At 48.2% G+C, this 25782-nt stretch overlaps 1 protein-coding gene across 2 annotated transcripts in view; it reads right to left on the bottom strand.

The window, feature by feature from the left end:
• Window positions 1-25782, bottom strand: part of CLPB (ClpB family mitochondrial disaggregase) — a 73962-nt gene that overhangs the window by 21425 nt on the left and 26755 nt on the right. For both annotated transcript variants that reach the window (XM_005524138.3, XM_014253517.2), the window contains exons 4-7: window positions 25064-25167; window positions 20774-20902; window positions 6734-6831; window positions 556-670 (exon numbers count right to left, since the gene is read on the bottom strand). In XM_005524138.3, coding sequence (XP_005524195.3) covers window positions 556-670; window positions 6734-6831; window positions 20774-20902; window positions 25064-25167 — 446 coding nt within the window. The remainder of the gene's footprint in view (window positions 1-555; window positions 671-6733; window positions 6832-20773; window positions 20903-25063; window positions 25168-25782) is intronic.

Genomic DNA, 25782 nt, shown 5'->3' with positions numbered 1-25782 from the left:
ATCGGGTGGCTGTTGTTTTTGCAGGAGTGTAGACTCCTTCCCAGCTCCTTCCCGGTTCCTTTGCAGCTCCCAGCCCACACTGGGCTCCTCTTTGTAAACTAAACGCAGTGAGTTTCTGTTTCTGCCAGCATGTTCCTTGTGGTTCTGCCCTGCCCTCAACAGCTCTTATTTTGCTGTCTCATTTTCAGGCATTAACTGGGATGCACGGATGGGTCAGGAATGATTGACAGGATCCAGAGGTTTTGGACTGGCAAATCAAACCCAGCCCAGATTGCTGGAGCCTTGATTTCACAGAATCACAGAACAGTTTGTGTTGGGAGAGTTTCAAGCTTATCTCATTCCAACCCTCTGCTATGGTCCACTAGACCACATTGCTCCAAGCCCCATCCAACCTGGCTTTAAACACTTCCACAGATGGGGCATCCACTGTGAATTCCCCAGCAACCTTGCAGACCTGCCTGGAAGCAGCGTCAGATCAAGGCTTGAGGGAACAGCTTGTCTTCCGTGTGGAACAGGTATGGGAGGGCAGAGTCAGCAGCATGTGAAGGGTCCTACCTCCCCCCACTGTGGCTATGGCATTCTCCTGACCAATGATGTGCTCTTTTAGCCGCTGTTCCAGTGGGAATCTCCGCCGTTCCTCCACTTCCCTCCTGCGCTGCTCCTCCTGGAACTGTGGAGGGAAGAAAACATAGGGATCAGAGGCTTTAATGGAGCATTGGGTACATGGAAGTCAGAGCCCTATATGGGGACCTCTCTGACATGGAGCCAGAGCACCCCAGGTCACATGCAGTTTGGTCTGGATGCACCAGCTTTAGCTAGAGGAAATTTCTGGATCTGTCACAGATAGAAGTTGGGGTAAGTGGGAATGGGGATCCTGCAGATGGGAAACCAGACCCTGTGCTACCACTGTACTGGTGACAGAGAGGGAACAATGGCACTGCTCAACAGCTCTTAACCATTAGGTGCTGTTTGGGAAATAAAGCCATGACTGTTCTACCTAGACTTGTCTTCCTAGCCTCCAACCGTTTCCTGTTCAGACTCCAACCAGATCCTGCAGGGATGGCAGAGTATCACCATGCCTTACATCCAAGAGCTGGAGAGGGACTTTGGACACAGACATGGAGTGACAGGAGAAGGGGGAATGGCTTCCCATTGACAGAGGGCAAGGTTCGATGGGATATTGGGAAGAAATTCTTCCCTGTGAGGGTGGTAAGACCCTGGCACAGACTGCCCAGAGCAGCTGTAGCTGCCCCATCCCAGGCAGTGTCCAAGGCCAGGCTGGATGGGGCTTGGACCAACTTGGTCTAGTGGAAGGTGTCCCTACCCATGGCAGGGGGTTGAAATTAGGTGAGCTATAAAGTCCCTTCCAATCCAAAAACTGTGATTCTAAGATCTTTAGAAAGTGCTGCTGAGCACCCCTTCCTGCCACAAGCTATGCTTGGCCATTCCCCACTGAGACTATTTCCTCGGGAAGATTTCATCCCCCAAAGCCAGACTCATATCAAGACAGAACACAAAGAGCCCATGGTATTTGCCAAGTGAGTAACTGTACCCACAGAACAGCCCTTGTCATTGAACCTGCCTCACTAAGGAGAAACACCCTCTAACAAAGCCAGAAGGCAGGTGCCAAAGCTGCAGCAGGGTCCAGCTGCTGGAGCCAGAGTGGATAACCCCCAGCCAGGCTGCTGACATCTCCTGGGCTAGCAGTGATTCTGACAGAAGTTTAAAAATAATAAATAGCAAACAATCCAATTTTGGCCAGTGCTATCAGTCTCACGTGTAACAGAGATGCCATCAGCCCTGATCCTCACACAGAGCAATAACTTCCCTGCAAATCCCAGTGGAGCAGCTCTGGGACAGACATCCTGACTGTGCTGATCCCCCCAGTGCTGGGTACGACCTCACCATACATCTGTGTCTGCCTGTAGGATCCTGACAAATCTTTTCTCTCTCCCTCCTCTCTGGCCTTTTGGAAGGTGCAAGGATGTGATCAGTGATGTTAGGAGAGTGGGTAAGATGTACAGGAAGAGAAGGAAAAGATACTCCTCCTCTGAAATTCCCTCTCCCTCCTGCTTTGGAAAACTGACACAGTACAAGTCCTGGGTAGGAAGGAAGTCCCTTTCATGGGTAAAAGACCAGTGTTACAGCTTTTTCCATGCTGTCCCACTACCATTTTCTGCTCCGGGTCTGTTCTGGAGAGCCCTGCACTCATGCCAGCTCCTCAGTAGGCCAGAAGTCCTAAAAGCTCCCAGCTGGGTCATGCAGCTGGCCTGGAGCATCCTGATCATCTGCCTTAGCTCACACTGTACAGGGGACACTGGGACAAAAAAACCCACCAAGAAAAACATATTTTAGATCCATCTGTGACAAAACCTCCAAGAAAAAGCCCGTAAGACACGAACTTCCACTCCTCTTTCATCTGTTCTCCTCTCCATACACATACAGCTGTTCCCACCTCCTTGCTTTGTGGTGTGCAATGGTGTTGGTGGGGACTGTGTCCTCACCCTGTGGTAGCTGATCTTCCATTGTCCTGATGACACTTGTCTGGCTCAGCATCAGCACTTAAATGGAGCACAATGGTGCCACTTGCTTGGAGAGCAATGCAGGGAGCAGTGCTCTGCTCTTATGTTGGAGGCAACCAGACTTCTGCACTCTGGGTTTCTGCACTGGGTTAAGAGGTTCTCTTGGTGCAAGGCCAAAAGCATCAGAAATCTTAATTTATAAAAAGAGAAGGACTCACTCTGTGCTTTGTCAGGTGATAACAGCTGTCTGCCTGTCACTGGGGTGGGCATGGCAGTCATAGAATCACAGAAAGGTGATCTTAAGAAACCTTATAGATCATCCCACTCCAACCCCTTAGCCACATGTAGGGATACCTTCCATTAGACCTAGTTGCTCCAAGCCCCATCCAACCTGGCCTTGAACACTTCCAGGGATGGGGCAGATATAGTTTCTCTGCACAATCTGTGTCAGAGCCTCACCACCCTCACAGGGAAGAATTTCTTCCCAATATCCCATCAAACCCTGCACTCTGGCAGCGTGAAACCATTCCCTCTTGTCCTGTCCCCCCACGTCCCTGTCCAAAGTCTCTCTCCAGCTCTCTTAGAGCCTCTTTAGGCACTGGCAGGGGCTCTAAGGTCTCCCTGAAAATTTCCCTTCTCCAGGCTGAACACTCCCAACTCTCCCAACCTGTCTCCAGAGCAGAGGGGCTCCAGCCCTTGAAGCATCTCCATTGCCTCCTCTAGATTTGCTCCAGCAGCTCTATGTCCTTCTGATGTTGGGAGCCCCAGGGCTGGAGGCAACTCTATAGGTGGCATCTAACCTGAGTGGAGCAGAGGGACAGAAGCCCCACCTCACCTGCTGCCCACGCTGTGGATCAGACCAAGACACAGGGGGGCTCCTGGACTGCCAGCACATGTTGTTTTAAGGAAGTGAAGTGGAGAATAAAATAACTGAGAGGGGTAGAATTATCCGCTGGGTAAATGCTCTCTTGAGCCCAGCACCAATAAGGAAACCTGCCCTGAACAGTCTGAAACTTGCCTTGGTTTTTATGTTTAAGTAATAGCTGGAGGAGAGAAAGGAAATATATCTCTGGAGCTGCTCCTGAGGAAGATGATTGTACTTGTATATAAACCACCAGACTGCCAAGCCAGCCTGTGATGAATATTCAGTTGGGGGGGAACTGGTGCTCCCGGGGTTTCATCCTCCCCAGCAGCCGCATTCCACCGAGAGTCTTTGAGAATTTATTGCTCATTTTAATCACTGCTAGAGAATGAATAGGCAGAACTATTATGGGATGGACATATCCCATAGATTTTATTTACATATCTTTGTGACAGAATAACAAGGAGTTTTCATATGTATTTTTAATTTATTTTGATTTCCTTTATTCTATAAAAAACCAAACCAGTACTCTGTGTGTGCTTTTCCTGAGCTTAGACCACACTTGCCTGGTGTTGAGGACTCTTGAGTTGGTTCCCAATGCTAAACAGGCTGAAGAAATTTAAATAAGCACTTGTGTATCTACAACTGAAAGGGAAGGAAAAGCCCTTGAAACTGGTGTCTTTCCTCTGTCACGGGAGGGATAACAGTCCCTGGACTGACCTTGGCTTTTGCAACTCTGTCCTTGCCATTCAGCTCCTCTTTGAACCTGTCAAACCCATCTGGTGACCTCCTCTGTCTCCATCAGTGTCTGCTGAAGGGTTTTTAAGGAATATTTTAGCCAGGAAGAGCACACAGTTGCCTTTTCCCTAACGCCCTTCTGGAAGCAGCAGTGTGAGACTTCCTGACCAGGAGCTGGTGTCCACTTCATCCCAGTGAGTCACCTTTGATAGACCTTTCAAAGAAAACAGGCCTGCAGCTGTGACTCACATGCTTCTTTTTCCATCCTGAACATCCTCAGGTTGCTGGTTTAAGCATATTTCATGAGAAAAATGTCTCTTTTGGTTACTTGAAAACTGGCTGTTGGTTAATCTGGGCACAACCTTCTATGTGGAGTTTAGAGCAGTGAAAGCTCATTTTAACCTTTCTTTAAACCCACAAGAATTACATCAAGATCTATTTTGCTTTTCCCATGGAAGAACCCCACTCCAGACCTCCACAAAGCTGTCACAGCTTAGCTCATGTCCCTGACATCTTCTGAGCTGATCAGTTGCTATCCTGCTTTCCATTAATCTTTGAAATTCATTTTCCTGTAAGGTGAAAGACACTGTCACGCTTCGCAGGTTTTATGCCAAGGTTTGGTTCTGCTGGTGCTGTGCTCATGGACCTCTTCCCTTGGAGTGTTTTCTCATAAATGCAGCCATGCACGGGAGGGATGAAAGAGGGATAATAAAGCTGATGGACATGGAGGTACTCCAAGGGCTGGATCACCTCTGCTCTGAAGACAGGCTGAGAGCTAGGCATGTATACCTGAAGAAGGGAAGATTCCAGGGAGACCTTAGAGCCCTTGCCAGGGCCTAAAGGGCTCCAAAAGAGTTGGAGAGTGACTTTGAACAAGGGTGTGAAGGGACAAGGAGGAATGGCTTCCCATTGACAGAGGGCAGGTTTAGATGGGATATCGGGAAGAAATTCTTCCCTGTGAGGGTGGTGAGGCCCTGGCACAGGTTGCCCAGAGAAGCTGTGGCTGTTCCATGCCTGGAAGTGTTCAAGGCCAGGTTGGATGGGGTTTGGAGCAACCTGGTCTAGCGGAAGGTGCCACTGCCCATGGCAGGGGGTGGAATGAGATGAGCTTTAAGGTTCCTTCCTTCATGATTTTATGAAAACCTGCTCTCAGAGCTGCCAAAGTGACCACATAGTGCTACTGGCTACAAAAGCAGCAATCAGGGCCACAGAGGACAGCCATCACAGCATTTCCTTTGCCAAGAAGGAGTATGGAGAGCCCCAGAGGAAAGATCACCCTGTCCCTACTTAGGATAGAGGTTTAGCACTGGGGAATGTAGTTTTGAACTCCTGCCTGAGCAATGACTTTCAGAGGCGAGCACAGACAGTGCAGTAGTTGACACTTGGCAGGTTTATTTCATGGTAATACCTCCTAAGTGCAGTAATTGACACAGTTTTAATTACCTTCATCCTCCACTTGTGGGTAAATTCTTAACCTCAGGCTTATAGCATGCAAGTTTAAATTCCAAACCCATAGAACAAACACTGAGGTACAGAATGTCAGAGGAACTTTGCAGCCAGGAACAAACCTGGTCCCCTTGTACCTCAGCTCCTGCTCTTGAGGTCTGGTGACAAGGGAATGCCCTTTATCTGGGATGCAGGGAGTTCCCTGCCCTAGCTGATCTGTGCTGCTTGGAGAGATGATGCTCACAAGGCATCACAGAAGGGTTTGAGTTGGAAGTGATCCTAAAGCTCACCCAATTCCAACCCGTCCCATGGGCAGCGACACTTTCCACTAGACCAGGCTGCTTGAAACCCCATCCAATCTGGCCTTGACCACTTCCAGGGGTGAGGCATCACTCATCACTGCTGTGATGACCTCTCCTACCCCTTGATAATTCACTGAACAAGGCCTCTGCCCAGGAATTTTAAATCCCTGAGATCTAGCTGCAGATCCCTCATTGTCTAGTAGCTCACTGCTCCACAAATGTACTGATTCCTGGCATTTTTATTGGAACCACGATGGCAAATGTGTTTCTTTTCCTTCTTTAAAGCAAATGGGACACGGAGGCTGAAGAGATGAGATCACACCATGGAAATGGGTGTCTTTTGCCTTAGACTGGTGCACATGAACACCTGGACCCCAGGCCATAGCTGGACTCTGGATTCTCAGCCCTGCTTGTCTGAAAGAGAATTTCAGAAAATACAGTAAAAACAGGCTCAGAATTTTACTGCATCCACGTGTTACAGAGCAGCATTACTGGTCCTGGGCAGGTCACTGCTGAGTGATAAATGGTACCTTGGAAGAGGTGGGCACAGCCACAGTTAAAATATTACAGAAATGGGTGTTTTTTCTTATGCGTCATGTTGTTAATTTTTACAGACTTCTTTTGGAAAAGGATGGAGCTATAGGTGTGCTAAGGTGGTCCTCCATTGCTTGCACCCCAAAATCATTGAATCATAGAATGGTTTGGGTTGGAAAAGACCTTTCAGATCATCAAGTCCAATTGCTCACCCAGCACTGCCGAGACACCACTAATCCATGTTCCCATGTGCCACATCCACACGACATCTTTAAAATTGTTCTTGTAGTGGGAAAGGAAACCCAAACTGGCCAGAATCTCAGGCTCACCTTTGCCTCTGATGCTTTCAGAAGGTTCATGATTTCCCCTTCACGGGCGTAATCCAGGGGTGTATGTCCCATTTCGTTCTTCTGCAGTGGGTTGGCACCTGACAGCACAAGAAATGAGTAACATCAGGAGCTCAGAATTCAGTCTTGGGGCAGAAGGAGAAGGAAGCACATCCTGTCTGTGTCCCCTCCTAACCTTTGCTCTGAAGGGTGTCTGGATCAGAAAGAATGTACAACCAGCAGTTACAAGCACAGGTCTCCAGGGAGGAAGAAAAGGGATTGTCACTGCTAATGGTTGGCTTGTCAGTGAAGAGCTGCTGTGGGGGGATGAGAGCACACAGTCACCAGAAGGAAATACAGTCTCACAAAAGCACCCACTCTCAGTCCTGTGGGAGACACATGGGACCATTACAGCTTCAACTGGACACACTGCCTGTGCCAGCTGCAGCTGGAGCTGAAGCTGGAACTGGCTATAGCCTGTAGACCAGCTGCTCCACTGAGCCCCTGGAGCACTTCTGGGGGAAAATCACACCCTTCCTTGGAGTATAATTAAAAAAAACCCAAACAAATCCCAAAGACTGAGCTGGACTGAGTTGGATGCACACCCCACAGAAACACACACATGGAGAGAGATCTCCCTCCTAGATACACTGGATTGCAGAAGAGCATTCCATGTCAAACTGGTCCAGTCGCAGTGATGGGAAATATATGGAGGGAAACGCAGTGATATCAGGAGACAGGGATAATGGGCAATAGCCAGAGGGGCAAACAAGATCTCAGGATTAATCTCTGACTCTCAGTATCTCAGGAGCTGTCTCTAAGGCAGAGAATTGTCACTAACACTGGTGCACTCCATGACCCCACAGCAGCTCCTAACTGCAAGAGTCTATGAGAATGAACCTTCAAATTAGTCCCAAACCCCCTAAACTGGTGCTGAAACTGACCATCCCACCAGTTATCAAGCCTTGGAAAGCAGCTTGGTGGAGGAAGAGCCCATAACTGTGCTCAGCAGGTCTGGGATGTCTTCTATCCCAATCCTTCCACTGCAATTCTGGGCAATGTGCTCCTGCCTGCCTGAGCAGGGGAGTTGGTCCAGATGACTCCTCTGGTATCCCTTCCAGCCTGAATCATTCTGTGCTCTTGCTGGAAACACGGGAGTGAGACAAGTACCCTGGCAGAGGCAGACCAAACTGCTCCTGTGACACGAGACAGCGCAAAGCACCGGGAGTGCTCAGTAACAGCGAGCAGCAATCAGAATAGATGAATGAAGTAAGGGGAGTCTGTGGGAGCGAAGCCGGAGAGATTAGCCATTCCTAGGCATTGGCATCAGGGAACTATATTTGCTTACAGGATGAAAAATGTGCTCCATAAACATTCGACACGGACTAATTTCTATGGCAAGCCTTGTCTTCACAAATAAAGAATATGATCAAGACAGGTGAGATTACACACTGCTGGGGCTGGCTGCTCCATACACATTAAAGAGACAGTGCTCCCATGATCCCCCCCCTGCCAAAACCCACCTGGGTCTGTGCAGTGAGCAGTGGGGCATGTTCCTGACTTCTCCAAATGATGACATCCTCGAGGCTAGGCCTGCTTTCATTTCTGATGGAGTGTTTGTTTGGCTTTGCCCTGGATCTATCAATAATGGCTCTCCAATATTGGCCTAATCCCCCTGTTAATGGCTTTGACGACTTGACTAATTGCTGCAATAATTGATAGAACCTGACTCCTATAACTGGTCGATTCCAACCTCGAGTACCGGCAGCAATAAAATATTATGCTGTCATAAATAACGGTATCACTTGGCTTGCTAATAGAAGGTAAAAGTGGCCACTGGTCTGTCGGTGCCCTGGCTGACCCCACTCCACATCATCCCCACCTCCTCTCCTGCCCTCTCCCACCCTGTGCCACAGGCTGCAGCAGTATCCAAGGGGACGTCAACCTTCCACGACTTAATAGAAGGCAATTTGTCACCTCCCACTCGCTGTCTGTAGCTGGAGATGGACACCTGGGCAGCACCTCAGGCTGTATGAGCCCGTCGCCTCCTCCCGCCCTCCATGCTCATATTAGAAGGCCCCGGCTGATAATATTTGATAAATAGCATGGGGGTTCTCTCCCTGCACCCGCCCAGCATTGTGGCGCTGCAGCAGCTGCAGAAGGTCACTCATTGGGGAAATATGTTTCTGTCAGTGGGATCGAAAAAAGTTTAGTGGAGTGACAGGCCTCAATTTTTCAAATTTTATTAACTCCATCCTCTTAACAATTTGTCTTGAATTCCTTCAGATTCTGGATAACTGTCAATAGAGCTGGCGACGCAGCAGACACTGGTACTTAGGTCCCTCACTGCTGTCAGGACAGGGATGGGGATGGCAAGAAGAGAGAGAGATGGCAGGAGGAAAAGGAGAATGCCAAAGGGCACAGACAGAACCTGGAGTAATATCCCAGTAATGCTCCCTGAATCCTCGGCAGTCCCAAGACCCTGCTCCTGTCACTCCATCCTGTCAGGGCAGATGAGCAGCAGATCTGAGCCTGCTGCAGCCAGAACAAGGTTCACACTTCTAACAGACAGGACAGGGCAGGGCACACGGTGGCATTGGAGCCTTATATGGACAACCAGAAAAAGACATTGCTCTGTAGAGTGGACAATCACAGCTTGAGAAATCCCCGAGTACTGGGACAAGGAAAGGACTCTTGGGGACCTCATTTCATAACCCAGCCAGATGGTGTGAAAGCTCCTGCTCCTGGGCATATCCACAGGTAGCCTCCAGCTGAGTGTTTGGGCCTTGAGCTGCTCCCAGGAGTGGGTGTGTGGACAAAGAGCTGGCATGAGACAGTCCCTGTCCTGATGCCACTCCAAAAGTCCTGCCTGCAAATGAACTGGGCAGCAGCAGTGGCCTGTGGTGACCTGTGTTACGGAAAGACAAGATGCAAAAATGTTCAGTGTCTCCTATCTCCCTTCTCTGGTGTCCAGAAGGTACAATATGGTGAAGGTGGCAACCGAGTGCTTGCGCAAGTCTCCAGCACAGAAGACAGCAATGCTTCAGTCAGGAAAGTCGGGGAAAGCCATTTTCCCAGTATAAAGCCATTCAACAAGGATGGCCTTCACAGAACATTTTAGGTGTGAAAAGCCCTCTGACACCATTGAGTCCAGCCATTCCCCCAGCACCACCAAGGCCACCACTAACCCATGTCCCCAAGTGCCACAACTACATGGCCATCCCCTTCAGAGATGGGGACTCCACCACTGCTTTGGGCAGCCTGGGCTGGATAGCCCTTTAAGGGAAGGAATTTTCCCCATATCCAACCTAAACCTCCCCTGGCACAACTTAAGGCCACTTCCTCTTGTCCTGTCTACCACTTGTTATCTGTGAGAAGATACAAATCCCCACCTACATAATACAGCCATTGCATAAAGCTGCTCTCTCCAGTATAAAACTGTTCTCCCAGTATGAAGTAATTTTTCCCACTATAAAAACATTCGTAGAATCACAGAATCATTGACTGGTTTCAATCCAAAGGGACCATAAAGATCATTTATTTCCAGCCCTCCTGCCATGAATAGGGATGCCATTCTCCCTAATACAAAGCCACTGAACCAGTACAAAGCCATTATTTCCAGTATAAAGCCATTTTCTCCAGTATAAAGCCGTTCTCTCCAATATAAAACCCCAGTGCTGAGTCTGTCTTGAGTGGAGGGTCTGAGCACACTTGGCACCTGGGCAGGACAAGTACAGGCAAGGCCTGGGCACAGGCAGCAGGGATAAACCTCAGGGCACTTCTCTCTGCTCCTCATCTCACTGCACCCAGGAGTACTTCAAGATCTTTTATCAGGCTCTGTGAGCACCACTTCTGCCTAGGTCACTGCCTTGGACCCATTCTGTGCTCCAGCACACTGAGGGGATTTGGGGAGCATCCCTTTCCCTGCAGCAGACTCTGCTGGATCCAATATCCTCGAAGTGTGTGGGAAATAAACTCTTTTTTCTGTTGAAGGAAACTAAACTCCAGAAAAGAAGAGCCTGGAAGTAGCAAAACCCATGGTGGCTGCTGCTGTGGGTGCTGGAAGTGGACACATTGAGTGGCCATCATCCTAGACCAGGATGTCCCCATGTGCCACTTCTATACATCTGTTAAATCCCTTCAGGAATGGGGACTCCACCACTGCCATGGACAGCCTGTGCCAGGGCTGGACAACACCTTCAGGGAAGGAATCTTCTGTAATATTCAACCTAAACTTACCCTGGTGCAACTCGAGGCCATTTCTTCTTGTCCTGTCACTTGTTTTCTGGGAGAACCTGGATACAACCTCCTTTTGAGTAGTACTATGGAGTGAGAAGGTCCCCCCTGAACCTCCTTTTCTCCCATGAGGGGCACAAAACCGACCCCAAGATTTGAGGTGCGACCTCAACAGTGCCCAGTACAGGGATCAGTCACTGTCCCGGTCCTGCTGGCCACACTATTGGTGACACAAGCCAAAATCCCCTTTGTCTTATTGTCCACATGGGCACACACATTGCACCTGCACCATTTCCAGTTCCACCACATCAAGTGCTGCCTAACACACAGCCCTGGGCTGTAGCAGCCCTCACAGAGCTCTAGGGAACAGGATCTGCGCTCCCTTGGTCCAGTGGCCTCACTCTCAAAGCACAAGAAGCCTTTCCAACCTAAATTTGTCCAGCCAGGTTGGATGGGGCTTAGAGCAACCTGTTATAGCGGAAGGTGTTCCTGCCCATGGCAAAGGGTTGGAACCGGATGAGCTTAAGGTCCCTTCCAATCCAAATCATTATGTGATTCTGTGAAGGAAGGATTTAGACTTAATTCAGAATGTGATGTTTCTGGAGTAGAGTTTACATGGAAAAGCAGACACCCAGAGCTCTGTGATGAAGGTCAGATGCTGACAAGGGCCGGCAACAACCAGCAAGGGAGGTCCTCTTGGAGATGCAGCTTAACCAGTGTTCCCAAACCTTGTGAACCAGATTGAACACAAATCTTTATGCACTTGGACAGACAGAAGAGTCATGTGTCATGTTCAGGACCAGATGTGCAAGCTGGAACAGAGGCAAAGGAGGAGACTGGTTGGAGCAGCATGTAAACTGGACTGCAGATAAGGACTGAGTCCCACCGGTGGAGAGGTGAGGTGTAATATTAAAGACTGGGAAAAAAAAGAAGGTAAGAAAGGCAATTATATGAGCCAGTGACACTGGATTTGTACAAAATGAAATGCCCTGACTGAACAGGGAAAATACAGCATGAGGGTCACCCCTCTAAGAGACTGAAGGGCACTGCAACACACTGGGAAAACTAGCCCAGGGACTGTAAGGGTAAAGAGCACAACACCAATAAATTGTTGAACTGGTGAAAATCAGAGACCAAGAGCTCTGGCAGTCAGAAAGCTCCCAAGACAAGGTGCAAGCCTTAATTCAGCCTTGGACAAAGCAAAAGGCTTTCTCCAAACCTCAGCTCCTAAGCACAACACTGCAATGGGACGCGTGTTCATGCCAAACTTCCTCACCAGAAAATCCAGCAAGGAATCCATGGCCAAGGAGCTTTGTACCACAAGAGGAAAACAGGGATCTTGCTAGAAACAAAGCAGCAGCCCACCAGCAGCTAAACAGGTGTCAGAAACATGGATGTAAAGACTGAAGAAACCCATGATATTTATTAAAGTCCTTATCATAAGAAGAGTTAGGATCTTAGGAATAAACCACACTGTCATCCTTCTAAACCCAGGGGAGATGAAGAAAACAAAATGAAGTGTTTGCTCTGGCAAATTAAATGTAAAAAACCCACACGTAAAAAAGGATTTAAAAGAAGCCCCTTCTTTAGGAATGAAAGCTAGTACCTCTGAGCCTTATCAGAAGTCAGCCTGAGAGGGTGAGTTTCCATAAGTGATAAATGTCAAGGCCAGGGTGGACAGGACTTGGAACAACCTGATCTATTGAGAGGTGCTCCTGTCCATGGTGAGGGTTTGTAACAAGAGCCTGAAGGTCACTTCCAATCCAAAAACGTTCTCTGATTCTAGAGAAAATGGGAAAGTTGCAATAGAAGAAAGAGGGAAAGAATGAATGAACGCCTTAAATGGGTGCACCTTTCACTCTCTATTGGAACCTGAGTGTAAGTTTGTCTATGCCTACTTGACAACTGTGTGTGAAAACATTCCACCTGACTCCTGACTCTTGTTTTGTAAGGTAAGAGAGAGGAAACTACACAATCATATTCTTCCCATATATCCATCACCCTTTCTCCATATACCCATGTGTGCAGAGCTCTTCAGATCATGCCAAACATGTTGTCACTGTCAAGTCTGTCCCCAGAAAACACTTCAAGAGGTATCTATTTACTCCCCTGCCCTAAGGGAAAACTATTCCTAAGTGCTCCAACACAGACAGAAATGTGCTGGCACTTCGGACTCTTATTGCTTCCACCACAGTGGGATGCTGGATGCCTCGATGCTCGGATATGATTGGTTTCTAAATCCCAGTTTCATAGGATTTTAATTACTGGTCTGGCATGGTGGGGAGTGGAACTGGCTGCGGTCAGACGAAGGATCGATATGCCGGCCCAGAACATATTGAGCCTCAGCACTCACAGATGCTATTGCACTATTTAATCATCTTTTGCAAAATTTACAGTGCAACAGCAGGAATCAATACGGAATTTATCACATTCCCTTCTAAATATGAGCATGGAGAGGGAGAGAGGATGTCAGGCACTCTGCATGACAGCTGGCCTGGGCAGCAAACCTCCAAAACAGACCACCCAGGACAGCTACCATGCCTTATGACTCACCAAAAAGGGCTCAGCCAGCCACTGGGACTTGCATTCCCAGGGACAGCTGCATCCACAGTGGCTGCATTTGTATGCTCTGACCTGCTTGCAAGCTAAACCTTGTCCCATCTACTCTTAAGGAAAAACAGAAGGAGACCACAAAGGTTGTGCAGAGCCTTACTCTGCACAGCATGGTTTACAGAGCCTGTCATAGAGTAATAGAATAGTTTCATAGGATTTTCTGGGTTGGAAAAGCCCTGCCAGACCATCAAGTCCAACCACTCCCCCAGCACTAACCCGCGTCCCCAAAAGCCACACCCACAAGGCTTTTAAATCCCTCCATGGATGGGGACTCCAACACTGCCCTGGGCAGCCTGTGCCAAGGCTGAACAACCCTTTTGGGAAAGAATTTTTCCCCGTATCCAACCTAAACCTCCCCTGGCAAAACTTGAGGCAGTTTCTTCTCGTCCTGTTGCTTATCACCTGGGAGAAGAGCCCAACCCGCACCTGGCTCCACCCTCCTTTCAGGGAGTCGTAGAGAGGGAGGAGTTCTGCCCTGAGCTCGTCTTGTCTTTTTGCTGCTGACTGCAGCAAAATAATGTTATTTTCTCAGGATGTGTTAAAACCAAAGGTATCTCCTCTCTTGAACTGGCTGCTGGGGACCTGAGAGCCTACTCTCTAGGGATATCCTTTACTCTCCCTCTGGAAGAATAGACCCTTTTAATCTGGGATGCAGCAGAAAACACTCAAGACATATTATGCAGTGGTTAATAAGAAATTAATTGGGTTAGAAAAACCCAATTAATTAGAACCTGATTTTTCCAGAGAATACCATAAGCACTTTTGCCTTCTGATGTCCAAAACCCATCACTTGCAATGCTGGCTCCATAATCTGTTTACCCATCACTCACCCTACTCACAAGATCTGCAATTACACTGAACTGAGGAGAGGAGTGCACAACATTATAAACAAATGCACTGAGCTAAATTTACCAGCAAATCGAGTTCAGCAGACCAGGTTATTGCAGCTTCAGCTAAAATGTTTTCACAAATGTATGTTTGTTTCTTCCTCTCTCTCACATCTAATTAGAGATGAGAGACTCCAAGATTGCTGTAGAGGACCTTTGGACAAGGGCAAGGAGTGACAAGACAAGGAGGAATGGCTTCACACTACAAGAGGGCAGGATTAGATGGGATATTGGGAAGAAATTCTTCCCTGTGAGGTTGGTGAGGCCCTGGCACAGGTTGCCCAGAGAAGCTGTGGCTGTTCCATTCCTGGAAGTGTCCAAGGCCAGTTTGGATGCAATTGGAGAAATCTGAATTACTGGATTGCACCCCATTGCAGTGGGGTGGAATGAGAAGAGCTTTAAGGTCCTTTACAACCCAAACCATTTTGTGATGCTGTGATTCTGCTAAGGGTGTACTGCAGGAGGCATTTCCAATGCAGTAACAGCCTGGTCAGCCTGTGTGCTGGCTCTAGGAGGAGCTGGGAGCAGAGGGGATGATTTCTGAAGATGGGAATTACAAAGCAGGGCAGTCAGGGATGAGGAGAGCATTGAGGAGAGTGGAACACATATGGAGCCTGCTCAAGTTTGGCAGGAGGGCAGGTGTCTGTTTCTGCAGTGGGGATGGAGAGAGCGGAGGTCCCATGAACTGGCACAAGTCAGCCTGTGAAGGAAGGAACTGCTCTACTTTTAGGCAAGGATAGGAAATACAAGCTCCTGTCGACCTATGTGCAGCAGCAGAATAGTGTACTGCCACACAACCATCTGAAAACAACACTTCCCCACATCAGTAGATGACAGTTCAGACAACCCCTTGCTATATGGACACACATACACACCAAACACACCTTGGAAATGGATTTTGAGATCCTAGAAAAATGGCAGCTGAGCTGCTACACACCAGGAAAACCTTGCTTCTACACTTCTTCCTGTGCCTAGTTTCTCAGGTGTATACATAAGCAAGAGCTCAAAATATTCTGATTTTGCATTTTGTAAGCTCCAACCTAAGACAGTTCCTGAAGCATCTTCTGTGCTCTGTCTAGTGTAACTTTAATTTACAGGAAGGTTATCACAGTTATGACAACTCTTCCCAACACAAGGCTGTGAGAGGGGAACAGTTTCTCATGCTGGGAGAAGGGTCATTTACCTGCAGGGCAAATCCCTGAGCAGCACAAGTACTATCCCTAGCTCTGAATCACAGAATCACAAGATTGTTTGGGCTGAACAGACCTTAAAGCCCACCTCACTCCACTCTCCTGCCATGGGCAGGGACACCTTCAACAACTCTTGGTTGCTCCAAGACCTAGCCAACCTACCCTGGAACACTTCCAGTGATGGAGCAGCCACAGCTGCTCTGGGCAACCTGTACCAGGGCCTTGGCACCCTCACAGGAAAGAATTTCTTCCCAATATTCTATCTAACCCTGCCCTCAGTCAGTGGGGAGCCCTAACTTGTCCTGTCACTCCATGCACTTATCCACAGACCCTCTCCAGCTCTCTTGGAGCTCCTTCAGGCACTGGCAGGTGCTCTAAGGTCTCCCTGGAGCCTTCCTTTCTCCCAGGTGAACAACGCCAGCTCTCCCAGCCTGTCTTCAGAGCAGAGGGGCTCCAGCCCTCAAACAATCTCCATGACTTGCTCTGGACACATAAATCAGTGCCTGCTTCTGGCTCCCTGCATTTCAGCGACAGCTTCTGGAGCAGAACAATTTGTAGAAGGGTGGTTGATGCTCTATGCTCTATGGCAAGGTGACACCATTGCCAGAAAGCTGCACCTTTTAATACTGGCTATTTCACCTAAATACTGGTATAATAAAATCTCCCTCTAAAACAAGGAGACTTCTGACACCAGCGAGCTGGTGACCTTGCCTGCCTTCCTCCGAGCCAAACACAAAGTCCCTGGAATCAATTGTGCCTGCAGTAGCAACTGGTGAACTCTGTGGATGTGAGTGCTCACCCACCCCTTCCCCAAACACCAATATTTATGGTGTCGCCTCAGGTCAGGCAACTGTGAAATGTCACCAACAACCGTCCGAAAGGACAACAGAGCCGCCACTTCGTCTCGCGGTCTGCTGGGCACACACATGCTGACCACAGGGCTATAAGGTCCTGGAGGGGTCAAGCGAGTCACTGAATGGGCCACAAAAGGCTAGGGATGTGGGGTGAGGGGAAAGTGCAGGGGGCTTCCCTTAGAAAACAACAGGGGGGTTGGGAAGTGGTTGGAGCAGAGAGGGGCTGGGCGGTTAATGGCTTTGGCCTGAGGGCAGGGCACCAGCGACTAAAGTTAAGAGGGAGAGTAAATGGAGAGTTAGTAAAAGGCAGGTGTAGGGAGAGATCAAGGGGAGCCTGTTCCATGTCAGCAACCAGGAGCCACCCTGTGTGCGATGTCAATGGCAGCACAGGGGCATTACCCTCACAAAGGGCTGAACGGTGTTCGATCTCCACACCAAGACCCTTGGCCATGTATTCATCCCAGATTACACTGATAAGCAGGGATCCCCTGCTTTGTTATCCTACGGAACCGGGAGGAGGGAAACGCCCCCAGTGAATGCCCTGAAATCCTCCTATCATGTGGCAATCAGGAAATCCAACTCCAGCACCCAAACTTGCTGAAAGGGTCTGCTGTCACCCCAGCAGCTCAGAGTCCACCTGACAGAAAGATGAAGCTTATTACATTTAGCAAAAAATTCTCGTAACTCTTCATCCTAACCATGACTGCAAAGGGTAAGTGGGCATTGCGGATGGTGAACAGGGATTAATCTGAGGAATACTGTGAAGTCAGCCCTGGGATTCTACCAGGGCTCCAATGGGATCTTTTATACCATCACCAAATGGAGACTGCCACCGGTGGGTTGCTGTCTCCAGGATCTGCGCACTGGGACACGCTCTACAAGACAAGGATTTCCGCTTGGAAATGAACTCCTAGTGTAGGCTCTTGATCAGGATCCAGAAGGATTTCTGTGGGGCTGGACTAAGAACAGAACAGTGATGAGTGACCACCACATTTTCTGGCTAAGTTCTGAATTTTCACTTCAATTTCACACAATCCTTCCATTTGTATCCAAACAAACACAGTCCCACAGATTGTTAAATGCTTTTTTTTTTTTCTGGGATCCAAGTAAGTTCTTTCAAGCTGAGACACTTTACTACAAACAAAGAACTCTCTGTGGGCACCAGGCAGAGAAAGAGCCATTCACAGGAATGGCAGTGGCTCCAGGACAGACACAGAAACATCTCTGGAACAAAAAGAACAGTTGCCTCTGTGAAGTGAGGCCTGGATTGGCACAGTACTCAGAGAACTAAGCAGGGCACAACTGGAGAAATAAGGTGAACTTACTCCTTACAATGATTTATTCAGGATGGAAAAATTTTTTAGTGCTAACTTCACTTATTTGCACCCATCTTTTACCTGTACTTAGGGTAAAGCAAGGAGCTGCCTTGGTACTTTCAATCAACTGATAATATGTATCATGCAAGGAGGCTTTCCAAGGCAGAAAGGAGAAGCAGGCATCTTTGTAGAAAATGCTATTCCAGGTGATTCTGCCCCTCTGCCCCACTCAGGTGAGACCCCACCTGCAGAGCTGCCTCCAGCTCTGGGGTCCAACAACAGAAGGACCTAGAACTGCTGGAGTGAGTCCAGAGGAGGCCACAGAGGTGCTTTGTGGGCTGAAGCCCCTCTGCTCCGGAGACAGGCTGGGAGAGCTGGGAGTGGTCAGTCCAAACCATTCTGTGATTCACACCATGACAAATGTGGAACACTCTCCAGACTCAAGTAAAGACTCTCTCTGCACAGATCTCTTCCCAATACCACTGTGATAATAACTTTTCCAGCACTTCAACCCCACTGCCCACTGTAACACCCCAGAACCCCCTGCACTCTCCCACAAAGCTCTTCCAGGTCTGTGCATTCACAACCTGTTGCTCCACTCTGCTCCTCCTGTGGGCATCCCTGCCCAGAACTGTGGGATCCCAGAGGTCTTGTTGGAGCAGCTCCTTCTGACTGACAGTGCCCACGGCCAAGTGACCACTGAGCACGTGCTCTTGGCCCATGCAACAGACATACAAGTCTGTTAAGTCATATAATCTGGGACCATGTCAGGCTCTGTGTTCAAACAATGCCCACATGTGCTGTGAACACAGAGGGGGGATTTATATGTCAGAAAAATGTGATGGACCCCATTTGGGCCAGTAGTTTTGTCTGAAGACCTCCCAGCCACCATGTCCACACAGTCCCATAGCTTCCTGAGCAGCTGCCTGCTTTTTCAGCTCTCTTCCCTGCAAGGAACCCTGCCTTTGCAATAGAATTTCTTTCATTGGTTCCTTTGTTTTTGGGTTAATTTATGGACAAGAGCTGAAGTTCTGGTATGTGTAAAGCTCCCAGAGAAACACTGGCATGGAGTTTCACTCTTATATTTCTATTTGTGAAAGATAATAAGCACATAGTACAGATGAGTATCAAGGTTTAATGTTACCACATTTAATTTTCCTCATCCCATCTGGGGATGTTTAGCCATCACAGATGCTACTTTCTATTATCTTTTTAGCTGCTTTCTTAAGGAATGAGTCTTATGAGACCACAGCATACCATTACATACTTGTCCGCTCCCCTAGAATTAACTTCTGAGATGCCCACACCATGACACTGAAATGTTGAAGACTACAACATTCCTCAAATCCTTGTAAAAATCAGCATCTGGCCAGGCAGACCCTAGAGAGTCCATCTCTGGTAGGGCCAGACTGGGACAGGTGGCCCAGTCTGGCCACATAAAGGTGGCTTTATGTTCCACCTGGCAGAGGCTGCTGGCAGCATACACCTGAGGCAGGCACAGCACTGCTGTGGCTGGCTCATCTCCAGGTGACCTTGGAGACATCACAGGAGGAGAGCAGTAGAAATTACTGGAGAAGAAGCAATGCTGGGGACAAAGGACATCACATCTGGAGGAAAGCAGAACTATGGACCAGCTTGGTGGTCTGAGGAACAAGGTAAAAGCACTGTGCTTGTGCAGGTATACACTCACCAGATGTCAGCTCTGGAGAACAGCACAAGAGTCACAAATATCATCCCAGAAGCACAGCAGGAGGATACATATAAAAATCGTTATCATGGCAGCACATTCCTATTCTGTTGGCTAAATGCATCTTCTCATTCTACTCCACCAGTGCTAATAAGCTTTTTCCCCATGAAGACAGCTGAGCACTGAACAGGTTGCCCAGGTGAGTATACAAGAGATGACAATGAGGCAGGCTCCATGAGGAGAACGGCCCTGTGATTTAACCAGGAGGACTAGTAACTGCATATACTAATTCCTAGCAATTCTCACCAGAGCTGCACTGTCCCAGTGTCCACCATTTCATCTGGGTACCAGCACTTATCCTGTGCCTCGTCTACAGAGCAGATCCATTCCTGGTATAGCAGGGACGCTTCCACCATTCCACAAAGGGGCATGAGGCATATGACAGATGTCCTGAGTAAATACTGCAAGAGGGGAATGAAAAAAATGCTGAGCAGGGACCAGTGGGGGCATGTGGGGCACCAAGTTCAGATATGGGGCTCCCAACATTAGAAGGGTGTGGAGCTGCTGGAGTGAGGACAGAGAAGGTCACAGAAGCTCTCCAAGGGCTGAAGTTCCTCTGGTCTGGAGACAGGCTGAGGCAGTGGGGGGTGTTCAGCCTGGAGAAGGCTCCAGGGAGACCTTAGAGCACCTGCAAGTGTCTAAAGAGGCTCCAAGAGACCTGGAGAGGGACTTTGGATGAGGGTCTGGAGTGACAGTACAAGGAGGAGTGTCTTCGCATTGACAGAGGGCAGGGTTGGACTGGATATTGGGAAGAAATTCTTCCCTGTGAGGTGCCAAGGCCCTGGCACAGGTTGCCCAGAGCAGCTGTGACTGCCCCATCCCTGGAAGTGTTCAAGGCCAGGTTGGATGCAGCTTGGAGCAACCTTGTCTAGTGAAAAGCAGAGGGGTAGAACTGGATGATCTCAGAGGTTTGTTCCAACCCAAACCATTCTAGGATTCTATGATTGTCTGGCTGCTGAACTGTAGGAGGAAAGGGAAAACTCAATGACTAAGGTGAGAAGAGACACTGAAAGCACATGGGAAAAAAACACTGGAAATGAATGGGAACACAGAAACTAAAAAGTAAAGAAATGAAAGCAAACAGCAAATCACACCAACTTGTGACAGAGTGTGGCCTGTGTCTGAACTTGATAGCTCTGTGGGATGGGCTGACTCAGAAGTGCTCCTGGCCCATGAGCTGGGGAGAACTACAAAACTCACCTGCATCCAGTAGCAGTTTGACTGTCAGGTAGTCATCAGCCAGAACTGCGTAGTGTAGAGCTGTGCAGCCCTTGAAGTTGGCTCGGATGTTAAGACGGTTGTTGAACTCATCTTCCCGGGTGACAAGGACTGCAGGGGACAAAGAGTGAAAGCTCAGCTCACTGAGATAATTACAGAACTACTCACCTGGATGTGCAGCAGCAGCATGGACTCAACACCCCTCACCAGGCAAAAAACTTAAGGTCTTTGTGATCTTTTCTGAGACCAACAGGACCCCAGTGGGGATTTCTGGTGGCCACTATCCCCACTCCACTGAGCAGCAGTAAAGATAAGGACAACATGGTTTCCATGTATCCCAGTGACTGCCTACACAGCACCCAGGAAGGGGAGGAGGCGGGTGGAGAACACCTGACCGAAGACCTCAGCCTTCTTCCAGCCATTTATTGTAGGGTAACAGGAAGGCTTGACTTGGAAGGGACCTTAAATCCCATCTGGCTCTAACCCCCTACCATGCACAGGAACACCTTCCACAAGATCAGATTGCTCCAAGCTCTGTACAGCCTGGCCTTGAAAACTTCCATGGATGGGGCAGCCAGAGCTTCTCTGGGCAACCTGGGCCAGGGCCTTGACACCCTCACAGGGCAGAATTTCTTCCCAATATCTAATCCAAATAATGATTTTAGCAAACAGGACAGAAAAGAATGCTGCCTCACTACGGCTTGACCTTCAAGCAAATTTGATTTTGGGAGTTTCCAGCACGTAAGCCCACGTGCCTCAGCAGAGCGTGGCTCTGCAGGAAGGGTCTGAAGCACCCCTGCTCTCCTGTAGCTGGTCTAAGGATCAGGCTTTAGAAAACCTGGATTTTAAACTCTTTGCTCCAGCAAAAAAAATAAGAGAGTGACTTTTTACAGGGGCAGATAGTGACAGGAACAGTAAGAATGTCTTCAAACTGACAGTGAGAAGGGTAAGATTGAATATTGGGAAGAAATTCCTCCGTGTGAGGATGGTGAGGCAATGGCACATCTTGCCCAAAGGAAGCCTCATAAATACCCTGCCCCACTATAGAGCATGAGCGATGGTGGGACTGGCATGTGCTGTCTCCACTCAAGTGAGCACCACCCATCTGATGGGCCAAATTCTGCTCCTGGAGGTGAGTCCACCTCCCTGGTGAAAGGGTCTGTACCCAAAACGCAGCAGACACAGATTCAGGGACAGGGAGAGCTTCCACGTGCTCTGAGCACCTTATACTCTGCTATGGCAAAGCAATCAGAGCTGGAAAGAGGGTGGGCCACAGGGACTTCTTCACAGTCCTTCCTAAGAGCCATCAAAAGATTTCCAGGAGATTTGAAAAGTTCAGGAGAGAGAAACTCTGTGATGAATACCTGATGCTGTCTGAGCCCAGCATCTCCACTAATGAACCACAGTCCCTCCAGGAAGAACAATTAATGCCCTGGCTCCTTTCCTTCCCTGGGTCCTTTCTCCAAGCACACAGGGTGAGTATGTATATTTATTTATTTGTCGTCATTTCCTACCCAGGGAGGAGCAGGATAATGAACTGCGTGCGTCAGGGAAGATAAATCTGAGATACTAGGGAGCAGCACAGTAAAGAGATTAAAGTGTTATTATTGTTGGTTTTTTTCCCCCATGGTCCATTGTGACAGCTTGGCCGTCATCTGTAAAAAATGTCTCTGAGAGAGATAATCATCGGAAACTCAATAAAGCGTCAGGGGAAGCCTCGTCCACCATCCATCACTGGGTGCCTGGAAATTTTCAGCCCTCTGTCTCCCTTCCTGCCATCCATATAAATGTCTGTAATATATTTTGTGCAGTGGTTGTGGAGCACACCCTCTTGATTTGGATGTTTTTATGAAAAAAAATTTATACACGAAATATGTAAATGTCTAAAAAAAAAGGAAAAAACAAAGGCAGTTTCTCTCTCTCTCTTTTTAAAAACGCAACTGAATTTATTCTTTTTAATAAAACATGTCAACTGAAGAATTAATGCAACTTCTCATGGAGTGGCCTTATCTTTTCTTCACCCCAAAATATATAACATTAGAGAGGGATGAATGCAGACAAAAACAATTAACTTTCTTGGTTGATATACTTTATCTTAAATAAAGTCTATGTACATGCATTATGTATTGGCAATCTATTGCTCATTTTTTAATGTAGTTTCATACATTTTACATTCCCTGCTATAGGGATGTGATCTATGTATGCTCTCTCTCCCATGAAGAAGTAGGTCTGCTGCACGGGTGGGTCACAGTGAGGGATGAGAGCAGGGAGCTTTTAAAAATACACAATAACGCCCTGTCAAAGCTGTCGCCTCACTGTTCCATCTTCTTAACTCAACCTGTGCTTTATGAAAGGTTCAAATATTACACCTTCATTAGGCTTTCATAGAGCTTTTGCCTCTTAGCACTGAGTCAAAAGCACAGACAGGCCCGTGGATAAGTCACTGTGCCTAAACAGCATCCATGGTGTGGCTGCAGGATGAGGGAAGTGACTCTGCTGGGCTCTGCTGAGGCCACACGTGGGCTCAGTTCTGGGCCCCTCACTCCAAGAAAGACATTGAGGCACTGGAGCATGTCCAGAGATGGGCAGTAGAGCTGTGGAATGGTGTGGAGCATAAGTCTGGTGAGGACTCAGGCTGACTCCAGGCTGAGCCCTCTCTGGCTGAGGGAGCTGAGGGGGCTCAGCCTGGAGAAAAGGAAGCTCAAGGGGGGACTTTCTCACTCTCCTCAACTCCCTGACAGGAGAGTCGAGCTAGGTGGGGGTCAGGCTCTTCTCCTAAGGAATAAGGGACAGGACAAGAGGAAATGTCCTCAAGCTGTGCCAGGGGAGGTTCAGGATGAATACTGGGAAAAATATTTTCATGGAAAGGGTTATTTAGCCCTGACTAACCTGTCTGCCCATCCCTGGAGGGCTTTAAAAGTCATGTGGATGTGTCACTTGGAGACACGGTTCAGTGGTGGCCTCAGCAGTGCTGGGAGAATGGTTGGACTCTATGGTCTGGAAGGGCTTTTTCCAACCGATACGATTCCATGATTCTATTCTCTGACTCTATGACTCAGGCTCTGCAAACTATGCTATGCTGACTGAAGCTCTGGACAAACGGTGTGGCTTCCTCCCATTTTCCACTTAGAGCAGCTGGGACAAAGTTTAACCTCCAAACAAGTCAGAGGACACAAAAGCAGCCACTATGGATTCAGCCATAACTGGGAATCCAAGTCCCAGTGGCTGGCTGGGCTCTGGCAGGGCAAGGGGGATGTATGGGAGACATCCCATGGTCTGCCAGCTCAGAGGTGAGGTTGGCAGGCCAGCACAGTGCTTGGCTGGAATGGGGAAGGAAAGACAGGGACATTTCAGGGGGGTTGATTCCTACTATCATTCCTGCCAGCATGGGGAACAGAAGAATCTCTGAACATGCAGCTGGCTGCTCCAAAGCACAGCTAGGCACCAGGAATCCAGACATATCCTGATAATCACAAACCAAAGAAAATTTTACCACCATTTATTGTCATAAAAAGTGTAAACAATCTGGGAAATTTAAATAGGTCTGAATAAAGAAAGCAGGTGTCTGAGAAACCTGGCATAGTGGAAGGTATCCATGCTATGGCAGGTGATTAGACTGGCTGGGCTTTAAAGGTCCCTTTCTACCCAAACCATTGCATGATTCTATGATTCTGAGTCTGCATCAACATCCCAGTGATGAGGATAATGAAGGGGTGAGAGTGGAAACTGAGATCTGCCAAGAATGTCCATAATGAGATGAGGTGACTCTGCAGAAAATGATCTTGTTTTCATGGAAAGACATCTAGGGTTGAGAGCTGGTACTGATGCCTGTCCAAACCCAACAGTAGTCACTGCAACCACTTACATCATTCAGCTTTATTTCAATTGGCCAAGTCTGTCTGCATTTCACAGATCCTGGTAAGATCTAGATTAAGGCTGCTGGTGGAATACACTGCCCTGAACCCTTCCCCTTCCCCAAGATGTGTCTGCATGTGAGTCAATGGAATGATATTCCTATCTATGACTTTGTATTATGCTCTGGTTATATTAAACCAGTTCATCTCTGGTAAATTGAAGGATTACTTCTATATAATATCTATGCAAGGTTTCTTTCCTCTTCAGTCACACATTCACCCAAGTAGCATCAACTACTTTCCATTTAAATGGAAGAAGATGAAACAAGCTCTAAAAAAACCCCATGAGGTCAGATCAGGAAACAAAATTCTGGGACCTGAAAAACAAATGTCGGAAGCTACACACAAACCATCTTACCTTCCAAGGAATGGAGGCCTTTTTCTTTGGCAATCTCATACACACTGCTGAAATCATCCCCAAGGTTTGGATCTGCATTAGCTGTGAGCAGAGCCTTTACCACACTGTCACAAAACAGAAGGAAAGTAAGGCAGAAGTAATAGATGAGGAACTGAAGCCCCTCAGAGACCAAGAAGTTCTCAGAAAGCCCTCTTCAAATATTCCCGAGAATGTTAACATTCCAGAGAAGTTAACCCACAACCATAACTGAACATTTCAACAAACAGAGCTCCACTAGCATATGCTAAAATGAATGAGATGAGGGAGGCACTGGAGGAAGGGGTGACACTGTACAGATATGCAATCCTTCTGAGGAGACATGCCCAGAACATGCTCCTAGCACAAGGCATACTCCTAGACACAGACCTGGCCTCCAAGGTCACCTCTGTCCCTGCAAAAAGGAAGATTATTTTAACACTCTGAAGATTAAGGGAAGCAAAACAACATTGCTTTTGGGAGGCAACTGTACAGCACCTGCAGCTCTGACAGCACTAAAGGTGCTATCCTACCACAAGAAGTGCAAACAACTTCCACAGCAAGCAGTTCAGAGGAGGCACTGAAGATGCTCCAAGGTCTGTAGCACCTCTGCTCTGGAAGACAGGCTGGGAGAGTTGGGGGTGTTCAGCTTGGAGAAGAGAAGGCTCCTGGGAAACCTTAGAGCCCCTTAGGGCCTAAAGGGG

Source organism: Pseudopodoces humilis, chromosome 2 (assembly GCF_049639895.1).
Source record: "Pseudopodoces humilis isolate 2021_Gansu_Grassland_sample_001 chromosome 2, ASM4963989v1, whole genome shotgun sequence".
In the NCBI taxonomy this organism is placed as follows: domain Eukaryota; kingdom Metazoa; phylum Chordata; class Aves; order Passeriformes; family Paridae; genus Pseudopodoces; species Pseudopodoces humilis.
Note: the sequence above shows the minus strand (reverse complement) of the source record. Positions and strands in the feature narration are given on the sequence as shown.